The 22452-nt window shown below is 47.0% G+C and overlaps 1 protein-coding gene across 3 annotated transcripts in view; it reads right to left on the reverse strand.

Moving 5' to 3' along the window:
* Positions 1-22452, reverse strand: part of DIP2B (disco interacting protein 2 homolog B) — a 64234-nt gene that overhangs the window by 35745 nt on the left and 6037 nt on the right. For all 3 annotated transcript variants that reach the window (XM_068212383.1, XM_068212382.1, XM_068212380.1), the window contains exon 2: positions 1582-1653. In XM_068212383.1, the coding sequence (XP_068068484.1) occupies positions 1582-1653 (72 nt within the window). The remainder of the gene's footprint in view (positions 1-1581; positions 1654-22452) is intronic.

Below are 22452 nucleotides of genomic sequence, written 5' to 3' on the forward strand. Positions count from 1 at the left end.
CCTTCCTCTCATTTCACATCCATGAAATGGAGACACTCCATCAGCCAGCACCAGTCCAGCACTCACAGAAACGGCACGAAATGCCAGCACTGAGTATTTTGTTGTTGTTGCTGTTGTTGTTGTGGCCTAAATGAATTTTCTTCTCATTACCAAGGTGACCTGATTCCGAATCCCTCACGCATGACTTCCACGGGGTTTTTACAACAGGAGGTTCCCAGACACTGGGGCAGCTGGGTGTGAGATGGATAAAAAGCTGCAGAGCTGGGCCGGAAGAGCAATCAAACCTCTGGGTTAATTGGTGACCTCCATCATCCCAGGCTTCTGCCTGGACCCCAGCTCCACCGGCAGCTCTCAAAGCCCCACAATTAACACAGCAGAGCCCAGTCTTGCCAAACACTTTTTTCACCTCCTAATTAAACATTTTCTGAGACAAATCAAACATGTGCAAGTGCCAGGGTTGGGGCCAGGATTGTATCATCTTCAGACTCCAGAATACTCGGGATAAAAGCAGGGCTGCCAAGAGTTCCTGAACTACCCAAGGATTCCCCATTTCCTCCTCAGGCTCAAGATCACCACTGGAACAAATGCTAGCCTGAGGACTATAAAACCTGCTCAACAAATACCTATTTATCAAGAGAGATTAGTCATGTGCATATTAGTTTTTGGTTTCTTTAAGTAACAGAAATAGATTTGATAAATAGGCAGCAACCAAGTTGCTGAGATTCCCATCACATCCTGCTCCAGGGAGTCCCCAGCACTTGGAGAGCTGTTTGCAACAAAATCTCCATTTTGAAGGCTAAATTACATTTGTGCTTGCCTTGCTCCCTTCTGCACGTGGCTCAGACAGAATACACTGTGTAAAACCCAGTCTCAAAGAGCTCCACCTTGAGATGCATAAAGAACCAAATCCAACCTGAGAACCAGCTGGAGAGCAGGAACTGGGCAGTGGTTTGGGGTGGGAGAGTCAGGAAGTTGCCACATGACAACCTTTATTTTCCCCCATCAAGTGCCTGAAGGGAGCTGCTGTCATTTCCCCCCAGTCCCGTGGTGTTGATGGGCAATAAATGCACTTTGAGCTTTATCAATTGTTTTTTTGGCAGTAGACCAGGCTCAGTAAATTCCAGTAGGTCCATTCAGGACTCCCTGTCATATCCAGTCACTGCCCAAAATCAGAACCAGACACATCAGTTTTAATGGCTGAACATTTCAGCAGATCAGTAACAATTATTCCGGGTAAGCCCCAAAATAATGATTAGACACACATTCAGCCACGTCCTTTAGTTTACAATTATATATAATTATCCCACATACAACCAGCTGAGCTGCTCTGGATCTCTGAACCAAAGGAAACAATTGTACCCAAAGGACGTGACTTCAGCTACTCTGGCAAAATAAAGCAACAAATTATAAAAATCCTAGTATTTCTCCAACAAGGCATTAAGATGGCTGAAGGACACAGCACAGACATTTTGGAGAATGCTTCCAGAATGGTTCTTGAGGACCTTCATGACTGATCCAAAGCCCTTGAGTTCCCAAGAGCCAAGGGAGTGGGAGATGATTCCAGCCAAAACACGGACCTACCTTGGGTTTGTGGAACATATGGAGCCAGCAGCTTTGCTCTCTTCTTCTCATACCCCTTCTGTGTGATGTCCCCTAAAAAAAAGCAAAGAAACCTCATTTAATCACATTGAAATTTTGCAATTTGAGGTCTGCTTGCTTTTTTTTTTTCTGCAGTGCCATGAAGGTTTCACCTGAACATAGCTGAAGAAAACCTGAAACTCAATGAATCTGAGCACATTAGGATTTCAAAGCTCCGTATTACAGAACTTCTGCAGTTTCCCTTGGGATCAGAGACCTACACTATCCACTATTTAAATGCAATAACTTGGATCACAGCAGCTATCTAAACGGAATATCAAAGCAGTGAAAAACTAAAAAGGGAAACTGGGAGTGCATGAAAATATTCTGTAACCACAAAACAACTTATGTGAACAAAGTGGGATAATTCCCAACCAAAAAGGTGAAGGGGAAACTCAGAGCCTCATCTTCAACTAATCAAACAGCAAACAAAGCGAGTCCACTCCAGCAGCTGCTTAAGGGATCTCCAAAAACTGAGGCAAGGATGGACATGATGCAGGTGCCAGGGCCTCACCACCCTCACAGGGAGGAATTTCCTCCATATATGTAAATTAAACTTCCCCTCTTTCAGTTTGAACCCATTCCCCCTGTCCTGCCACTGCAGCTCCTGGTGAATTGTCCTTCTCAGCTTCCCTGCAGCCCTCTCAGGCACTGGAAGGTGCTGTGAAGTCTCCACATCACCTTCTCTTCTCCATGCTGAACGTTCCCAACTCTCCCAGCCTGTCTCCATAAGGGAGGCGCTCCAGTCCCTTTTTTATCAAGCTCGTGGCCTCCTCTGGACTTGCTCCAACTGCTCCACATCCTTCTTACGGTGGGGGCCCCAGAACTGGACAGAAGGCTCCAGGTGGGTTGTCACAAGAGCAGAGCAGAGGGGGGAATCCCCTCTGGAGTGGTTATTATTAGAGTGATTACTCTAGAGACCAGAATAAGCATTTGTAAACTTTTCCCTCTTTTAAAAAACTAATCTGTCTGATCCTGGAGATGCACCATCTGGCTGCTGTCTTTTGTTTTAATTTCTCACATTACATCAGAACCACAAGAAAGACTGGAACCTTGGAGGGATTAAAACAAACAGCCCTGCAGCGTTTCAAGCCTCCTCGTAGCCTGCCCGGCACTCACAACCTCCCGTCTCCCAGAGATGGGGAGCCATCAAACACACAGCACTAAGAAAACAGAATTGTTTGGTATCGAGGTAAAGTCAAGCCACAGTTACACGATGACAAGAAGTGAGTGATCACAAACAGGATGTTTTCTTTGCTGTGAGCCCAAACGGAGAGGGAGCAGCCTCAGCCCCGGAGCAGCTCCGGCCGCAGGGTTTGCCCCAAACAGGATCCTCCTGCCAGTCTCCTCCACACCACAAAAGGGGATTACAGGCGTCAGGCTCTAAGCCTCCCAACACCACCAATGTCTGCTAAAACATTCCAGCCAAGTGCCCAGCTTGGTTCCAAAGGTGATTTGTGAAATGCCTGGAAAGGGAATGGGCTCCCCTCCTTAGTGCTGGGCACTCAAACATCAGTGGCACTTCAAACCAGCAGTTTCAGAGCTGGAGTGGTTCTCAGATTGACAGAGGTTTAGATAAGATATTGGGGAGAAACTCCTCCCTGTGAGGGTGCTGAGGCCGTGGCACAGGGTGCCCAGAGAAGCTGGGGCTGCCCAGTCTCTGGAAGTGTCCGAGGCCAGGCTGGCAGAGCTTGGAGCAACCTGGGCTAGTGGAAAGTGTCCCTGCCCATAGCAGGGGTGGAACAGGATGAGCTTTAAGGTCTCTTCCCACCCAAACCGTTCCATGATTCCATCCTTCTCTGACTCGTGCTGCTCAGGGCAGGGTGTGCATCGGCACACAGAATTTTATCTCGCTCCTCCAACACAACGTTTGAGTCAGGGCCCAACAAGTCCAAACAAATCCAGCAGCTGAAAAGGAGAACGTCCACAACGCAGTGAAACGCCAAGCCAAGCAGTAACTGCAGTGCCTGGCTGCAATGCAGAGCGCAGGTGACACTCACCCCGCTCACTGGACAGGTACGAGCAGGGACAGGGACACGTCCAGCTGAGCTCCAGTGTGCCCAAGCACCACGTGCTGAGTGACTGCAGGGGCCTCAAAACCCACCAGCTCTGCCTCCACTTTCAGAGGCAGTTCTCAGAGAATTGTGGAATGTCCTGAGTTGGAAGAGACCCACAGGGATCATCCAGTGCAGCTCCTGGCCTTGCACAGACCCCCCAACAATCCCACCCTGGGCATCCCTGGCAGTGTTGTCCAAGCTCTCCTGGAGCTCTGGCAGCCTCGGGGCCGTGCCCGTTCCCTGGGGAGCCTGGGCAGTGCCCAGCACCCTCTGGGAGAAGAATCTTTTCCCGATATCCCTCCCCTGAGAGAGCTGCAGTGGTTCCCTCGTGTCCTGTCCCTGGTCACAGGGAGCAGAGATCGGAGCTGCCCCTCGGGATGAGGCTGCAGCCCCCCATGAGTCTCCCCTCAGTCTCCTCTCCCCTCTTCTCTTCCCCAGAGCCCTGAGCCACTCCTCCAGACCCTGCCCCATCCCCTTGTCCCTGCTTTGGACCCTCTCCATCAGCTTCAGGTGGTTTTGACAGAGGTGAGGCCAGCCCAGAGCAGAGCGTGACCATCCCCTCCCTCGCCTGGCCAGTGACACTGGCCCCAGTAGCCCCCAGGACAAGGTGACCCTTTGGGCTGCCACAACACTCATGTCCATTTGGGAGGCACAGGGAGCCAGGGGATGGAAAACACAGGAAAACACTGCAGGGAACGCAGGAAAACACAGGTACACGGAAAGGGGAGGGATTTCTCCTTATAAGCCAACCCACAGGTTTGTTCAGAGCTTGTTATTCTGTGATTAATTTCTCCACAAGATTTAATTGTACTCTTCACATTGGTGGTTACACACTACATATAATGAAACATTTGCCACAGAAAATTGTTGGAGTTACTAAGGAATACAACACATACAAATAATGTAAGTACATTGTGAATAAATACCAGAACTTTAAGTAGCAGTAGCACCCCATTCTATTTCACATGCTGGGAAGCAGAGAATTCTCTCTAATTACCTGTTCCATACTAATATCCCACCAACAAAACAAACCCATCCGCACTGGAATGGAAGCAGTATGGTTCCTGGGCTTGATTTGGAAATCTGAAGCCAAGGTGAGATCCTACTGAGAAACAAGGAGCTAACTCAGGCCACAACACTGCCTGCAACCTCAACTGCCATGTGGTGCACATCGTTGATATTATTGTTGTAAAAAGGATTCTCTGAGCATAAGCCAATAAAAAAATAAAGCCTAATGCTATTTGGCAAAAGCAGGGAAGTTCCAAGGAGAAAAAAAATCAAGCAATAAATATAAAAAAGCTGATAGATTCCTGGGACTCCCTGGCAGCGCTCTGTCTTCCTAGTGCTGAATTTCCAATTCCATCTGAATTTTTATGTTGTTATAACATAAAAAAACAGATCAACCATTATTTTGACAAACAGATTGACAGTCTCAAACACCTGCCCAGGATTTGAAAACGTAAAGCCTCAATTTTGAGACCAGCCCTGAAGTGGAACTGGGCAGCAGGGACTGAAAGGTTTGGGGAAGGAGATAAATCTGAGTTCTTTCTGGAGCACCATCCACACAGGTGTGAACCAAACCACAACTACCTGAAATAAAGCTCCAGCCAGACACAGGGATTGTCCTCTTGGGAAAGACCTCATGTGCAGGCCTGGGTGGCAGGTGCAGTCACCTCATGGACGTGATGATTTGACTACTGCAACCACAACTGTCATAACCAAATTGGCACGGCCAGCCTGGGGAACAAGCGTGCCTCTGACACACGGCACGGGTGGAACGAAATTATTGAATAAAGCCTCTTTTCTGGTCATGCAGAGTCCAAATTTGGTACCAATCCACTGACACAGACACAAAAGAACCGCTAAGGGAGAAGTTTTCTTTCACCCTATTCCTTTTCTGCTGAACACCAGGAAATGGAAATGGCGAGATCTGGACACAAACGTGGATTTCCTCACGGAATATCATCAATTACAGCCACAGGAAGAGCACCAGGACAATAGGGCTGCAAACTCTGGAACCATTCACTCCTCTGACATAAACCTGGTCAATCATTAACACCCTCCCACAAATAAAACACTCTGTGACACTTGGGGTGCTAAATTCTCCCAGAGAGCTCAAAACCCACCCTGAGAACCACAACCCCGCTCCAGGCAGATGCAAGACAGGGCACCACAAAGAAACACCAGCAAAGCAAATGAGAGCTGATAATTTGGCTAAGAAATGGTGTTTGTTCATTCCCAAGGAAGAAATTAAAACACAAACAGCGTTGAGACTCTCCTGGCTCCCTCCCAGCCACCACCCATTTCTGTTCCGTTCACTCTGGATTTATCTATATCCGCAGTGAGCTGAGGCTGAGCCTCCCCAGGCTGAGGCCCTGCCCAGGAAATGGGGTTCTGCTCAAAGGGAAGCAGCTTTAGGGGTTTTAGAGGAGAGATGAGGGTGAGCTGAGCTGCTGCTGTGCTGGAGGAAGAGGCTCTTCTTCCTTCCTGCCACCTCTGCTTCAGCCTCCCCAGGTAACCGGTGCCCTGGAACAGACCAGGTGTAAAACGCCCTCCTCACCACTACAATCATCATCTGATTCTCCTAATTTCCTGGGAGAAAATACAGAATCGGTCCTCATTGCAGCAATCCAACTGGAATGTTCTGATCACTGGGAGCGCAAGGGGAAGGAAGAGCTCGCAATGACAGCGGCCAGGGAAGCCCAGGGAAGGACAGCTGACCAGGTGGGTGTCACACCTGTATTCAAATCAAATCCTGCCCCAGAGAAGCCCCGGGAGCCTCACTCCCCACCCGGCCGGTGACGCCAGGCTGCTTTTCAGCAATTAGCGCTGATGATCTGTTCTAACCAGTGGTGCTCAATCAGTGCAAGGTGGTAACACCCGCTAATCCTGCTAGCTCAGACAATGCTCCTCTTTCAACATCCCTGCTCCCCTTCCCCCATGGAATGAGAACACTGAATCATTTACTGTCTAACAAAACCATAATTACTACAGTGGAGAAATTTAGGAAAATGATCACGTAGGGCACAGCATCTCCCCAACAAAGCCTCCAAACACTGGGCTGCAGCAAGGAAAAGATTCCAATTGGAAAGCAGTTTGTGTGCATTTAAAAAAATGTTTGTATGCTTTAAAAAAAAATCTGTTGATGTTTCCAACAGTTTGTGCTACCAGAGAATCCTGGTGGTGCTTCTGGTACTTCCATTAGCCCCAAAACACAGGCAGCTACCCTACTAAAGGCAAACACGACAAAAAGATCGTAACAAAAATAATTACATTTTTCTATTATCACTGATTCATCTGGATTTCAGGTCTCACCCCTAGAAATGACATGATGACTTGGCCTTTCTTTCTACTCCCCTGCTGATGCCCAGGCACAGGACAGGCAACGTCTCCCTGTGGTTTTATCATCTCAAACCTGCTCTGAAAGAGCAGAACACAGGGTCTGGGTCTGCAGGGCTTGGGTCTGGGGTACCATCATCGACACAGTGAAGACCAGAAGTGCTGCTGCAAGTCCAGAATGTTCTTTTGCTGCACGTCACCTCCAGATAAGGCCTTTCAAGTGTGATTGGAGTGGCAGGTAGGACACTGGAGAAATCCAAGGTGAAAACTAAGTGCACTTGTGGCCTGGGCAAAAAATGGGCACAGCATCGGGCCAGCACTTAGTAAGGAATGCTGTCATCACTCAGTTATGTACTGAGAGCTGGTTCTCACCTTTCTTGAAGAAATTCCTCCCTGTGAGGGTGGGGAGGGCCTGGCACAGGTTGTGCAGAGGAGCTGTGGCAGCTCCATCCCTGGAAGTGTCCAAAGCCAGGATGTAAAGGAGCCACCTGGGATAGTGGAAAGGTGTCGCTGGCACAGCAAGGGGTGACACTGGATGGGCTTTAAGTTCCCTTCCAACTCAAGCCAATCTGGGTTTCTGTGATTTTCCTGGAGAACTGGCAACTTCTAGACGTCCCACACTCTCCCCAGTGGTTTTACCAAGAGTTAAAACTGAGACATCCTCAATTTCAGGCTTCAGCAAGCCTAAAAACAACATTTAAACCTTTTTTTCTCAGGCTGTGTGCTCAAATAGACTGTACCTGTGCAATGGCCTTAAAGTCCTCCTACCACTCTTAGCTACAGCTGCTGCACAAAAACTACATTTGAAACAAGTTTAGACAACTGCCTTGTTCTGTCTGAGGCCAAATGATGATGCAGCTTCAAAGATTCCCTCCTCCTTCCGCTGGGTGAAGCTGTATATCAGGTTTCCTTCTTGGAGATATTAGCAAGGTCTGTGAACTAAGAGTCTTCCAGAAAAAGTCTGATTTCTTGAGGGGAAATAACACCTTACTCACTGTACTTGTCACCAAACAACCAGCACAGGTTTGGGCTCTGGAGTTTCCCTTTAACAGCACCATTGTATTCCCACTAGGAGCATGAATAGGGCACTGAACACCCAGCAGGGCTCACAAAGCTGTGTTTGTTGGGCACAAGCATTAAACTGCTACAGCTTCGGTGTTAAAAGTTTCACAGACAGATCAGCTCCAGATTAATTTACACACACAGAACAAGCCGACTTGGCCGCAGCACTGTGGGGGCTCTGTTCTACAGCTCCAAAACCCTTTTCTAAAGGCTTAGGAGTTTTGTTTCACCAAATTCAAACTATTTTAATCTCAACGTTTATTATTTCAAAAGAATTCCATTCAAGGTGAGGTTTCTGTGGCATGGCTGCCCTGTGTTCAGGCTCTGGGTCATTCCAGGTCACAAGGTGATCTTCTCCCCAGGTCACTCACTGGGTGCCATAAACCTTAAGGGTTTTTTTTTGTTGTTGTTGTTGTTGTTTTGACTTTAAGCAGTAAATCCAACTCCTGAAACTATACTGAAGAATCTCTTTATCTTCCAGCAGCATTTCCGAGTTGCAGCAGATCCAGTGTCCTCGGTTCACCCGTCTGGGCTGTGTATTTCCAGCTGTAATCTTCGAGGCCATATGTGATGCCTCACCAAGTGGGTGAGCTAAGGACAGGGCTCAGTGCCCCCTGTACACCTGGGCTGGGGGCATCAGTGACAAGGAGGTGTCACCAGCTCCATCTCAGCCACAAACCCTCCCTCTCCCACACAAAGACACACCTGGTAACTTATCATGGGCATTTCTGCTGAAAACAGCACTATCCAGGGTCAGCAAAATGAGTTCTCAGGGGCTTTGGGAGCTAGGACTGGGAATAAAAGAGCCTCTCGTGGGTGTAACTGTGCTCTGGTTGATTCTTCTCTCTCAGCAGACATGAGAACGTGCTCACCGTGACCATGTGTGGCTCACACAGCATCAGCCTGTCCTGCTATCTCTACTTAAGGTTCATTTAGAGGACTTCCTCAGGTACATTGGTCAAAGAACCTCTTCTTCACCCCCAGAAAGATTTTGCCTTTCAGGTCCTCAGCTGGGACAACGGGATGCAAAATGTCCTTGTGCATCAGGAGGAATTTCGTCATGGAAAGGGCAGTTAAACACTGAAAGGGGCTGCCCAGGGAGGTTTGGCGTCCCCATCCCTGGAGGTATCCAAAAAATGACTGGATGTGGCACTGAGTGCTCTGGGCTGGGGACAAGGTGGGGATCAGTCACAGGTTGGATTCGATGACCTCAGAGGGCTTTTCCAGCCTCGACGATTCTGGGATTCTGTGATCAGCCACACAAATCATGCTGCCAGTGCACAGCTAACATCTACCTTTCCAAAAGGGACAATGTTTTCTAAAAGGCTCCAAAGACTCTTGAAGATAAACTCTTAATCAGCTCCACCAGTTAATTGTGTTAGCCCTGATAACCCGAAACACAGGCTCTGCTCCACTGCCTCCAACCAGCACCTACAAAATCCAATCACCAAAGTCAACTTTATATGAGATATTCTATTGTGAAGTGCATCCATATAAATGTTATACTACCCATAAAATTTATGTGCAGCGCATGCACATAAACAGTTGAATCCCATATACAAATAAAAAATCTTGCATGTAACCCCATCCTAGGGATAAAAAGTAAAAATCCTTTAAATAGCTACAACTTGTCTTTGGGGGGAAATGCATTTTCCCTCCTGAATGCAACAAACTCAAGACTTTGTGACAAGCGGGATTTTACAAAATCTGTTCAGGAGAAATGTTTTCATCTATTTTTAATATGCAGTCAGTGAGAACCATGTGAGTGGAGAGGCAGGAGCACTGCAGGGTTTTAGCACCAGCCCTGCACCAGAACAATCTGCAGGAGGGGACACAGACAGTGTCACCCAAGAACCAGCTGAGCTGAGCAAAGCAAGACAACTCCCAGAGCATTAAACAACCCAGATGAAGTGATTCTGCCCTGAATAATTCTTTTTACTGACTAACCTCCTGCTCACAGACACCAGCAGAAATTCCCAAGTATTCAATCCCCGGCGCAAGTGCAGACCTCGCACTCTCCCACCAGACTGAAAAGCAAAGTTTCCCAGGAAATGACTAAACTGTGACAGCCCTGTGATTCAGCACTTGATTCAGGCAGGTAGAGCATTGTCACCCTCCAGGTACACAGTGAATTGTTTGAGCTGGGAGTGCTGATAACGCTCTCCCAGGAGTTGTCTGTCCAGCCCAACGACAAGAGATTACACACAAACTCTGCCCGTTCTGGCAGCCTGCACTTTCTACAAGGGATAGACAAGTGGGGACAGATGATTTTCCAAATCAAACCTGGTTTTAGCCCAGGAATTAAAACAATGACAAAACCATGCTGGCACCCAAAGAGATTAAAACAGGAGCTACTGTGGGTTTTAATCCTGTGCCTGACTCCTATCAGCCACCTTTTCTTGGCTCTCAGGTGTCAATATTTAATAATTCTCTTGGCTTCAATTTTTAACATAATACAAGTGCCACAGGGACTCCTTGCTGGTAACTCTCCTCCCATCCTGACTCCACAGCAACACCTCCTCCAACCATACCAAAAGGCAGTTTGGATACACAGCCCACTTCACTCCAGCTGGACCTGAAGTTACTTTTCCTAAAAAATCCTAGATTCTTGAATAAGATGCAAGGAGGGAAGAAGAAAGAAATTAAGAGCAATTATTGCCCTATCTAGTGATCAAACACAGCTGCTCACACCGAGTATTCAGCAACTCCGACCTGCCCTTGAACACAGCACAGAGCCTAACCCAGTTGGCACCTCACCCTGCACAGTAATTATGTATTTCCAGATGGGATAATGTTATTCCAAGTCACAGCGATGAGGTCGATGATTATGCATGGTGAAACAAAGAAAGAGGACTTGATGGAGGCACTGGCACTTAGAAGATCCCTCCTCCTCAAACAAAACCCAACTAAAAAACAGAACCAACCAAGCACAGTGAACAATCAGTCGCAAGAATGAATCTTTCAAAAATCAAGAGGTGAGGCACATATCCCACACCCTTCCTGCCCTGGTTTTCCCTAGGAGCCAGTACCAAGGGTGTATTTATGAGGATGTTACTCCCATTCCATAGAAAAAGCAGCAGACAGAGTGGTGGCTGCTCAAGAGAGCAAATACGTTTGTTTCTCCTAAAGCACTGAAATCTGGAACAGAACCCCGAGTCACTGCACTCCCAAGTGCTCACTCGAGGACAGTCACTATTAAACAGGATTAGTCACCAGAGCAGGATCCCACTACTTAAAGGCAAAGCAATACAATTATTAAACTTTTACCAGCCTCCAATTAGTGTGCGACACCTGTAATTTGACTGGCGGAGACTCCCACCAAATTCCCAACGCGTTCCTGACGGAGGCAGCAGCCGCTCCGGGAGCTGCACAGAGGTTTCCTACTCATTCCCTTCAAGCCTGACTAGTGGGAACCAAAACACTTTGTTCAATACCCTTAAACCTGCTCTGCACACCCCATCCCAAACAGGATTCTGTATCCTGGGAATGGGAGGATGCCCCATGGAGCAGGACAGCTCCTCCACGCAGCCACCAGGCCAGCTTTCCTGCACTCAACAGCACAACACAGTCAAGCTGGCTACGAGCCTGGGAAACCAGATTTAAATAGACAGAGCAGAAGAAAAATGTCCTGCACAGCATGGCATGAGCAGCAGATTCCAGGCCCTGCGCTCAGTCCGGGCTGTGTGAAGCTTTCAGTTGTGTTTACATCAGCATCCAGAGCTCCTTAAAGAATGGCACTGCTAAGGAAACCCTGTTGGCACGTCACCAGCAGGCCTAAAAAACCCCATTATCCTGTCAGCTGCACCGCTCTTTACAAGAAGGATCACGCGAGGGGCGACTTCTGTCCAGGGCTCTCTGGGCAGAGTCAATGTCTGCTCCAGCAGAGCTTTGTTCCTGCTGCAGAGCAGGATGTGGCAAGATCCTGCTCATGTGAAAGCCTTTCAGCTGCGTGGAAGATCACAATAACGAGGCAAACTTGAGAGAAAAGAGAACCCAACAACCCAGCCGCACTTTGCAAACCCACCCCGAAGTCACTGAACTCGGCTGCTTCAGGGCAGAAGAGACTTTTCTCCCAGCACACCTATTCCTCCTAATTAATAAAGCACATTAATAGTTCTTTTAAATGAATCACATTCGGTTTTTGGTGCAAAGTGGCCTTTTTAAGTAGAAGAAAATATCCTTTTACCATAAAAAGAAGGAACAGTCAATTTACTGCCCTTGTTACGCAGGATATTGTGATATCACCCCGATATTTCTGTTGTTCCAATCACTAACATCCTCACAGGTGGAATTTTCTTGCCTTCTATCTGTACCTCACCATCAAAACATATTTTCACAAAACTAGGAGGACATATATCCCTTCCACACTGACCTTGTAGACCTCGAACCAAAATAAAGAGGCCTAAAAGTAAAGAAGATCTTATTCACCAGCCATCTCCAAATCCACAGCTACTTCTGACAGAGAATTTTCCTCCCATTGCCTCTCTCAGGGTGCAGTATCTCCTCTTCCAATTTAAATAAACTGATTTCTCAAATGTCTCACTTGTAGAGGGAAGGAAGTATGGAGAAATCAGCAGGATTATTTAAGAGCACACAGTCAGCAACTTGACAAAAGCTAAAAGAATGCAAACAAAAGGGGCTCTCATGTGCTGACAGGCAACCAGACCCGTCCTCATGTCCTGCACTGTTCATTTGACCAGAATATCATGAATTTGGAAAAGAAAGAACTTTATGTCTAATAACAGGCAAAAATTCCATGGTGTATTTGCACTAACAAGGTGCAATCCTTCCAAGATCAAACTTACTGTAAAAACGGGTCTGTAAAAATGATGAAATGTTTATACAAACCTCTACCCACATAACAGCAGTATGAACAGATTTCAGCCCTAACCAAGTGAAAGCTGGACATTGTCACCAAAACACTGCTTGGCACTGGAAAAGTAAGAACTGCTGGCTCTGTTTTCTGGTTAAGATTATGGGGAAGTTACTCAGAGAACAAGATGAGCTTCTTAAAAGTATTTCAGTGATAAATCAAAACAAATAAACCCTACTTCCATACTGTAAGCGAATCCAAATGTTTTCTCTAGCTGTCCTCACATACACCACCACAGGAAGCAGCCTGATAAATCTGCTAAAAGCCTTAAGAAGCCAAAATTAAATATTCATACTCTGAAAATGATGAAGCCAGCATGAAACCCAGAGTCTCCATGGCCACTCCAGCTCTGTATAGCCCAGAGCAAGAGATGAAAGATTTCCTGCAATGGGTGATGCTGAGCTGGAATCTCCATGAAGGAGAAGGACACTGCCTTTGGGAGTTCAGGGTTGAGTTTGTCACTTGGGGATTTTCCTGAGATGCTCCCTCACCTCCCCGTTACCTAACAGAGAACTACCCCCACTTCCTCCAATTTAAGGATCCCTGGTTGGCCAGGTTTTAATAATAACCTGAAAAGATTTGTTGAAAGCTCCTAAAAAATCGTGTAATTGAATGATGACATCAATTACTTAATTTTAATGAGAGTTGAGATCATATTTTAATTTTCCATTCTGCATTAAATTCCAAGCAAAGGTGACTGTGCAGTTTCTCTCAGCAATAGCCAATGTCCCTCCGAGGTGGAAGCAGAATTACTTTCAATAACAAACTAAACTTTATTGCCTTATTTCTCATTAGCACTTAATTCTACAGAATTAGCTTGGGTTTATTACTATGCAAAAAGACAGGTAAATCCTCCAACTCACTCCTTGAAAACAGAAGCCCAGCTTTGAACTCTCTGGTTCTCATAACAGGAAAAAATCCTGGCAGCTAAATTCTCTCTAGGCATGGAGAGAGCAGAATTCAATACACAACTCTAAAATATCCAAGAAAAAACCCCAAACCTACAAAAAAAGACAAAATTTAACAAAGGCAAGACCTGAAAAGGCAAGGCAAGAATTGCAGAGGGTATGGAATTAGACTTGTCAGTCATTTATGGGGACGCCGGGGTGTTCAGTTCCACATCACCCCGATGAAAAAGGCAGGATGGAGGCCACGGATGGACACAGGTGCACGGGGCAAAGCTGCTGCTTCAGCTCCACATGGGACCCTGGCAGAGCTCCTGGACATCTGTGGCCCAGTTCCACCTCTGTTGAGGCAGCTAAGGAAGGCAGGGACTTTCCAGGCCCTTCCCTCTCCATCACTGCAGGAGCAATTCCACCTCTTCCAAACCTGGAGATCCTACAGAACACGGTGGTTTGACCATCTGAGGACCCCACCTCTTCCAAACCTGGAGATCCTACAGAACACGGTGGTTTGCCTGAGGACCCCACCTCTCCCAAACCTGGAGATCCTACAGAACACGGTGGTTTGCCTGAGGACCCCATCTCTCCCAAACCTGGAGATCCTACAGAACACGGTGGTTTGACCATCTGAGGATCCCACCTCTTCCAAACCTGGAGATCCTACAGAACACGGTGGTTTGCCTGAGGACCCCACCTCTTCCAAACCTGGAGATCCTACAGAACATGGTGGTTTGCCTGAGGACCCCATCTCTTCCAAACCTGGAGATCCTACAGAACACGGTGGTTTGCCTGAGGACCCCATCTCTTCCAAACCTGGAGATCCTACAGAACACGGTGGTTTGACCATCTGAGGATCATCCCAATTGCAGCCTTACTCCACTGACCTACAACCCATTCCAGCATCCGTGTGCTCTGTCCTTGCTCCAGTCTAATCCACATCAGTCCCCACCCCTGGAAGTGTTCAAGGCCAGTCTGGATAGGGCTTGGAGCAACCAGGGAGAGTGGAAGGTGTCCATGGCAGCAGGGTGGAATGAGATGAGCTTTAAGGTCCCTTCCAACCCAAACCATTCCATGATTCCAGTTCACTTCCTACTTGGTCTCTCAACCTCACTTTGAGTTCCTCCACCACAGCCTGTGTGACCTTTCCAGCGTCACCACTGAAGAGATGAAAATTCAACATTCTCTTTTATTTCTGCTAGAAATGACAACATAAAAAGTACTTGGACAGGAACCATCTGTTCCTGTGCCTAATGGAGCCATAATCACAGGATAACAACCATTCCACAGAACATTCCACTGTTTATAAAACCAGGGTGTCAATGTAATAATATTAATGGGGAGCTGCTTGTGTCTTTTGGATAAAATATGATATTCACAGCAGGCTTTGCTTTCAGCTGCAAACACCACAGCCTTTTACAGCAAAGCAAAGCACCACAGACAGCACTCACAATTAGGGGGTGGAGGAGCAGGAAGGGCTAAGGACGTGTTGACAGTAATAATTTAAGACGAGATATTCTGCCAAGAAAGAGAAACTAAAGGATTAACAACCAAATAGAAAATCTGCAATTAAGCAAAAACCTCTGAAAGAGAAGGACTGCGGACACAGCTCCGGGTTGGATCCTTGCCCTCCAATTTGTTCTCCAAGACTTCTCTGCTGACTCCATGTGTTTCACAGAAGTAAAATTCATGCCACGCCATGTAACAGTCTCTCAAGAGAAATTACGATGTTTGGGAAATAAAACAACCACTTCTCTCCAACATCGCTTGCACAACAGGATTATTTCTTTCTTAGCACTGGAATTCTACAAGCACAACACAGAACTGTATAAAACATGCAGAAACCAAATAAACTCCTTGGAGAATCCCAGCTGAGATCTTCCTACCAGACACAGCACTGACCTGCAGTGACAGCCAGTCTGAGCATCCAGACACCTGCAGGCTGCAGTACCTCAGATGGACCCAGGAAACTCTGGAGAGCTGTTTTCTCTAGCCCTAATTCTGCTGGACGAAGACACAACAAAGTTCCTCCTAGGACTGCCAGGTCACAGGCAGGTGGCCTCCAATTCCATGAAAACACACAACCACACAGAAGCCACAAATGCAGGATGTGCTCATGACCCAACACTGGGGTCACAGCTCTCTGAAGTGTGATACCTGAATCAGTTGTGCTGTGCACAGGGCAGGATTGAATATTTCATGTTAAAAGCTTTAAAAGGAGGAACAAAAAAAAAAAAAAAGCCCTGGCCCAGAAGTGCAGGCTGTCAAAATCAACCGCTCAACTGACAGACAGTGCTGAGAAGCCTGGCATGACAGCCATAAATCACTCCAAAATCTTCTTTTCATGCAGAGGAAAAGGAACAGTAAAGACCCGAACATGAAATCTTGCCCATTTTTAATTTGCTTGGTTGCACTTGTTTTAAATTGACATTTATTTTGATACTTGAGCTTGTCTCTCCTTTTTATTTCTGCATGCAGCAAGCTGAGAATGAGGAATTTATCACATGGAGAAACCAGTACATCCCAGAGGCACCCACCCCAGAGCTAAGGCAGCCTGACCAGTGGAGAATGTCCTGCCCTGGGAGCAGAGGGAAGTCACATGTGGGCCCAGATGCTCCAGAGGGGACCAGTTCCACGCAGAAGATCCTTCCCAGTGGACGGGGTCAGTGCCATCCTGACAGACCCACAGGAGGAAAACCCTGAGAATTCAACACAAGATCTTTGAATTCAGACACCAACAAGGCCTCGGGAGCTAATGGACACTGACGTGAAGTGTGCGATCACTTCCAAGCCTTCACCTCCCGCCCAGAGAGGCCAAGGAAGGCCCTGGGGGTGCAGCAGTGCCCAAACTCAGGTTTCATTTCATCTCTAACAAAGGCTTGGAGCAATTGGCACATTGCCCGGCCTTTGCTGCCTTCTTCCTCTTCAGATGTGCTTCCATCCACAGATAAGGAGAGGTGGCTTTGAATTCGCACCCTGCGCAATCAGAGGCAAAGGACAGCACAGGAAACCCAAGTCAGCTTTTCCCCTCGGCGAGGGAACTCCCTGAGCAGCCAGCACAGTCCTTCTGGCCGGCATGCCCAACGCAGTGTCACAGGAGACAGCAGACAATGCGCTCAGAGCTCCACCATTAACTGGTTTAGTGAGTTAAGACACACATCTGCCTGGACTGCTCGGGGCAGAACGTGCTGAAGGAGCAGAAACGCACCTTTCAACCAAGAATCCCTGAAACGGCTTCAAACGTTCTCTTTGAGTGGTGGAAACAATCCAAGGACTGCAAGCTTACCCCAGTGTGACAGCACCTCTTGGGGACTTCTTGTCACACCTCACCCACAGAAAACTATTCTGAAATAGCTCTTCCCGACAGCAGAATTTCAGAAAAACCAGCTCTGACATTTCCTAGGTTTCTCGACTTCGCTAGTTCCCTTCCTTCTCCCTTTCTAGGACTATTTTACAGACCCCTCTCTTGGGGTCAAGGATTCCACTGCAATACTGTGAATTTCTTTGCACCTGCATCCGAACCCAGGAGCAGCTGCACCAGCGCAGCCCCAGGGCTGCCACTGCAGGGTGGGAGCACCAGCCAGCCACACACACACTCCTGGCTGCACCAGGGTCAGATCCTCCACAACCTGAAGCCAAAGTCAACTCTCAGAGAAGACTATTTTCTCCTTCTCCAGCTCTCCAGCCAACTCTCTCCTTTTATCCTTCTGCCCAAATCATTGTGCCTCTGCTGGAAGAGGAGCCTGCAGTGCCGTACACCACCTCTGTGCTCACACCATTTCACTTGGTCTGTCATTTTAAACATTCCCAGGAAGGTCTTCTGTCATTTTAAACGAGAGAACATAAACAAGTAATTACTTTTCTAGGAGAAGAGGCCAAGTTCTGGCATCCTGGAGAACTTTTTTATGACCATCATCCCCTTATTTTGTGTCTCCCTCCCTTGTGCTTGGCTGAATCCAATAAAATATCTGAAAGGTGAGAAAGAAAAAGCATCACCTTTGCTGCAGACTCGACGTTGATGAGTGTGAGCCTCCATAAATACATCCCTGAGAGCTGTCAGTACGTGAACCTTGATTTCCATTTGTCTTTTCCCATCGAGTCCAACACCAGGAGTCACCTCCACATCCCACAGGGAAGTGAACGGGTTGAACACCATCAGCTGCGCCACTGCACACCGAGAGCTGAGCAGGATCCCCACAGGAATGGGAATCCTGCAGGGAAGGATCGTGGAGTGTAGGACAAATCTCTGCAACCCTCTGGAGCCACAGGATGCCATTTCCCAGGACAAAGCCCAAAGGAGAGCAGGCAGAACAGGAGAACAGTGCAAAGCAAATGGAATGTGTCTGGACAGGAACCAAAATCCAAACCCCGACCTCTGGTACTAACACTTCAAAACCAGCAACAGCCACAGGTGACAAGGGATATTTCAGGCCCCCCTGCAGAGGAGCTACAACAGAAGAATTGGAATCAGAGGAGGCAGGGAGGAGAAAGGTCCAAATGTTCTTTTTTTCTTAAAGTCACACCCGGAAACACGGCTTTGTTCAGATTTATTAAAAATCAGCTTATCCACCATAAAAGAGAGGAGACCCACACTATGAGGTCAGTAATTACCCCCTAAGACACAGGACAGGAATCACAGGAACATCAGGTATGACTTAGCCGGATCCAAACGCTTTTCCTTACAGCTTCCATGCTGCAAGCAGCTACTTCTAAAAGTGTTTTACCAAAGCTCTGTCCAATGAACAAGGATTTGATACACAAAAGGCAAAGGGTAATTACATCTTCCTGTTTGCTCTTCTTGCCAGAGATTTTTTGAAGGCCTACTGCAAAAAGAATTGCCTTGAAAGCCTTGCAAGGCAACACCAGCTCCAAGGTTATAGATTTTTCTGATTTTGGGGAAATATGAGAGCAAATTAACTCAGGTCCCTGTGCTTCTGGTTAAAACTACTAAAACAATGTTCCCAAGTCCTTTACAGTAATGGCAACTGGCCCTACACAATTTTTACATGCTGCAATTTTAAAACAGGACTTAACAAGTAAAGTGTATCAAATACAGGAATAACTACACAGAAATGTTTGCTCAAGGTTTCTAGGTGTGGCTGCAGCCAAGACATTAATAGGATTATTTATATCTGACTCATTTGCTTCGCCTTCATCCACAATTCTCCCTATTTGGGACTCAGTAATTGACTTCTTTCTGCAACACATGACTTTTTAAAATCAGGACATCTTCAAGGAGGACTTGGAAAATTTAAAGCAGAGAGGAGAAATCCCACAAACACGGTGGGTTTACATCATGTTCAACCAAACCTGACCATCACCACCATGGAAAAGCTTCCTGAACATGCAGCACGGTGAGACATCCTCTCCCTGGTAATCAGACTGCACATGTCACAGTGTGAGCGACAACATCCCCTCAGCCACGGAGGGTCTGATGGCCCCTGCTCTGTGTCTGATGCCCCCTGCTCTGTGTCCGAGCTGCTCACCTCACCCCGTGCATCTCCCCCCCTTCCTGCTTGGGAACTCAAAATAACAATACTTCCCCCTTTTCACTGCGGCCACTTCCAACCCCAAATTGCGTAAGAATGGAGGTTTTCATTCCAATTACAATAAGAATTGTTCTTTTTTTAATCCACAAGGGATCACTTAAAGTTTCTGCCCTAAGAATAAACACAGGTCTCAGTCTCAAAAAACATTTGCATGAGCACTTGAGCACTTGGCCATTTGGAGATCTCCTTTTTGTAACACAAGGGGCTTCAGTCTCACATTCAGTATTTTGCCAGGATTGACACAGAAGCCCAAGAAAACTGTCTCAAAATAATTTATCATCTGCTTCTTTCACTGCTCATGAAACACAGTGAAAAGTTTTGGTATTTTCTTAAGAAACAGCTAGATTCCTAAAGGTTTCATCCCATGCCCTCTCCAGTTTGCCAAAGTTCACGGCTTTTGGCGGAGCCGCGGCACCTGAGCTCCCCGAGATGGAAAGAGTGAGGTGCCAAGAGGTGAGAGCAGCCTGAGCCAACGCTGCTGCCAAGGGCTTTGTTATGAAACCTGGGGTGCAGCTCCTGAGGACACACAACAGAACAGAGGTGCTTTTCTCCAGCCTGGAGATGCAGCACATCTGAAGCAAACTTCTCCCCTTTCCTCATCACACACCACAAGCAGCCCTGCAGATGCCATCAGGACCTCGCTCCAACACCCCATGGGACTCTCAGCAATTTCCTGAGTGCCAGAAATGGAGCACCTTTAATAGGCATTTTCCACTTGTATTCAATTAAGGGGAAAAAAAAAAAAAAAAGGCTGCACAGTTTAATAACTGCAGATCTGTTTATTCTCTACCAGCACTGCAGAGGATCAGGGACTTTCATCTCCCGCTCGGATCACCTGACTCCCTGACCCCACTCTCCATCACAGGGTGAATAATCACAGCCTGGAATTTGCCATGTCACTTCCCAGCTCCTTGGAGGAACTCTCCTTGTCCTCACCCCAGTGACAATGCACATTGTGAGCAGGAATGTCAGAGCAGGAATGGCCAGCGCTCGCCTTCCTCACGCCACGGCCCAGAGTGACCTTGGACCACTGTTAACCTTGCTCTTACCTCTTGCTAGAAAGGGAGCACAAAACTTCAAAGCCTCCTTCCCCTCCTCGGGGCTTCTTTTGGCTGGTCAGCTCCTCTCTGGGATCAGAGAGAAGTGCAGGCTAAAAATGACAGGGAGAATTGATGCTAGAGATACAAGCACCAGGCAGAGCAAGCAAGGTGTAGCAGGCCACCCCTGATGTACCCTGCTGCTCCCAGGGAGCAAATCACAGCATTTCCAGAAAAGGTGCTTCAAGCTGAAATGGCTCCTTGCAGGTTAATCAGCACCCAAAATGAAGAGCTGATGCACTAAAGGAAACACAAACCTCCTTCAAGCACGTCCTCACCTGACAGCCCTTTCTGGAATCACACACAGGGCCTGAAACCAAACCTTGCAGCCCTCGACCTTTTCTGCTGTCTCACTCCCTCTTTGATCGCATCCTTCCAATTTATGGCAAACCAAGTGTCCCATCAGAACTTACTTTGCTCATATGTTCCAAAGCTAGAACTTCCAAAATTTCCCCCGGCTTCTCTTACACACACAGCATTGGGTGTGTGTTGGGTGTGCCCCTCTGTGAAGGGGATAAAGCAGAACCTCCTCCAAAAGTTACCTGTGCTGCTCTCGGAGACATGAATTATAAACCTGTATTAGAGGAACACCAGTGTTGCTATTCCCAAGTAAATTTCTCAATTTCAGCAGCAAGCTGAAATCCAGGAATACAAACACTGACTCATCTTTGCAGTTTACGCTTTGTCTCCAATAAAAGGCTCACCTGTCCAACTCCTTTAAGACTAAGCCACAGGAACAACACCTCTCCTAAGAGCAAAAGACAGGAAAAACATCCCAAACAAATCTTTTCCACTGCTGCACTTTAGACCTGATGTTTGACATCAGTCCTGATCCCAGAGGCAAAATGGGAGCTCTCCATGCACTCAGTCACCCAGCTCCCACGGCTACAGCCATCCTAAATGGAATGCATTATTCCTGCATTAAAACATATGTTTTTCAAGGCAGCCAGCCATCCGGCTGTTCCGAGGGAGATTACAGAAGACCTAATTTTATCAGGCAGGGATACAATTCTCCTGGTTGTTTTTGCTCCCTAGGGACATGGAGCTGGTGAAAGCAGGTTGCCTGACTGCTGGGGAACAATTCCGAGAGGCTCCGTCACCGATCGCTCAGGCAGGAACTGGAATCCTGGGTCCATAAAATGTATTAATGGATGCCCTGTAGGCTCTGTGGGCTCCCATCCCTGTGGAATTCACAGGCCAGGAAGACCTAGTTTGCATCAGCAATTCTCAAGTCAACAAGAATTAGAAAGAGTTTATGTTGGCAGAGAAGTGCTAAAACTTTGAAGGGTTTTTTTTTTTATTTCCTTTTTCTTTTTATCAGCTTAAGTTACACTAAATAAGACAAGGTGATTGCTCACAGCAAGGAAAGTTATGTTACTATTACATTACTATCTTTGGTATAAACTCAGTGTAACTTAAACTTACATCCTGCCTATGTTTACTTCAAGTGGTGTTTCACAAACTCTCAGCTTTGAAGTTTGAAAAGAACACAAACTGATGGAAACAGGCATTTTACTCCAAATATCAGGCAAGAGTAACAACCCAGTACATGATTCAAGATGAGAAATACAGGTGTGAGGCTTCTCCCAAGGCTTTTCATGACATGCAATGGGAAAATTCGTGTAGCAGATGGAATGCTGCTGCCTGCAGAGCATCCGTTAGCTATAAATCACTGTTTCCTCACACATGGTGCAAATGTAAGAGTCTTCCATTCTAATTAATAGAACGAGACATCCTGGCCTGATGACTCGTCCCTGATTTCACAAGCTCTCCAAAAAAATTCTGGATTGAATCAGCCTCAACAGAGAGAAATGCTTCAATTCCTCTCTCTATGAATCGATGTCCAAAAAAGCAACTGAGCAACTCGCTGAGAGATTCAGGAAATGCTTTTTATAACTGAGACACACGGTTTAAGGAAAACCGTCCTAAGAAATTATC

This window comes from Anomalospiza imberbis, chromosome 22, assembly GCF_031753505.1.
Source record: "Anomalospiza imberbis isolate Cuckoo-Finch-1a 21T00152 chromosome 22, ASM3175350v1, whole genome shotgun sequence".
NCBI lineage: Eukaryota > Metazoa > Chordata > Aves > Passeriformes > Viduidae > Anomalospiza > Anomalospiza imberbis.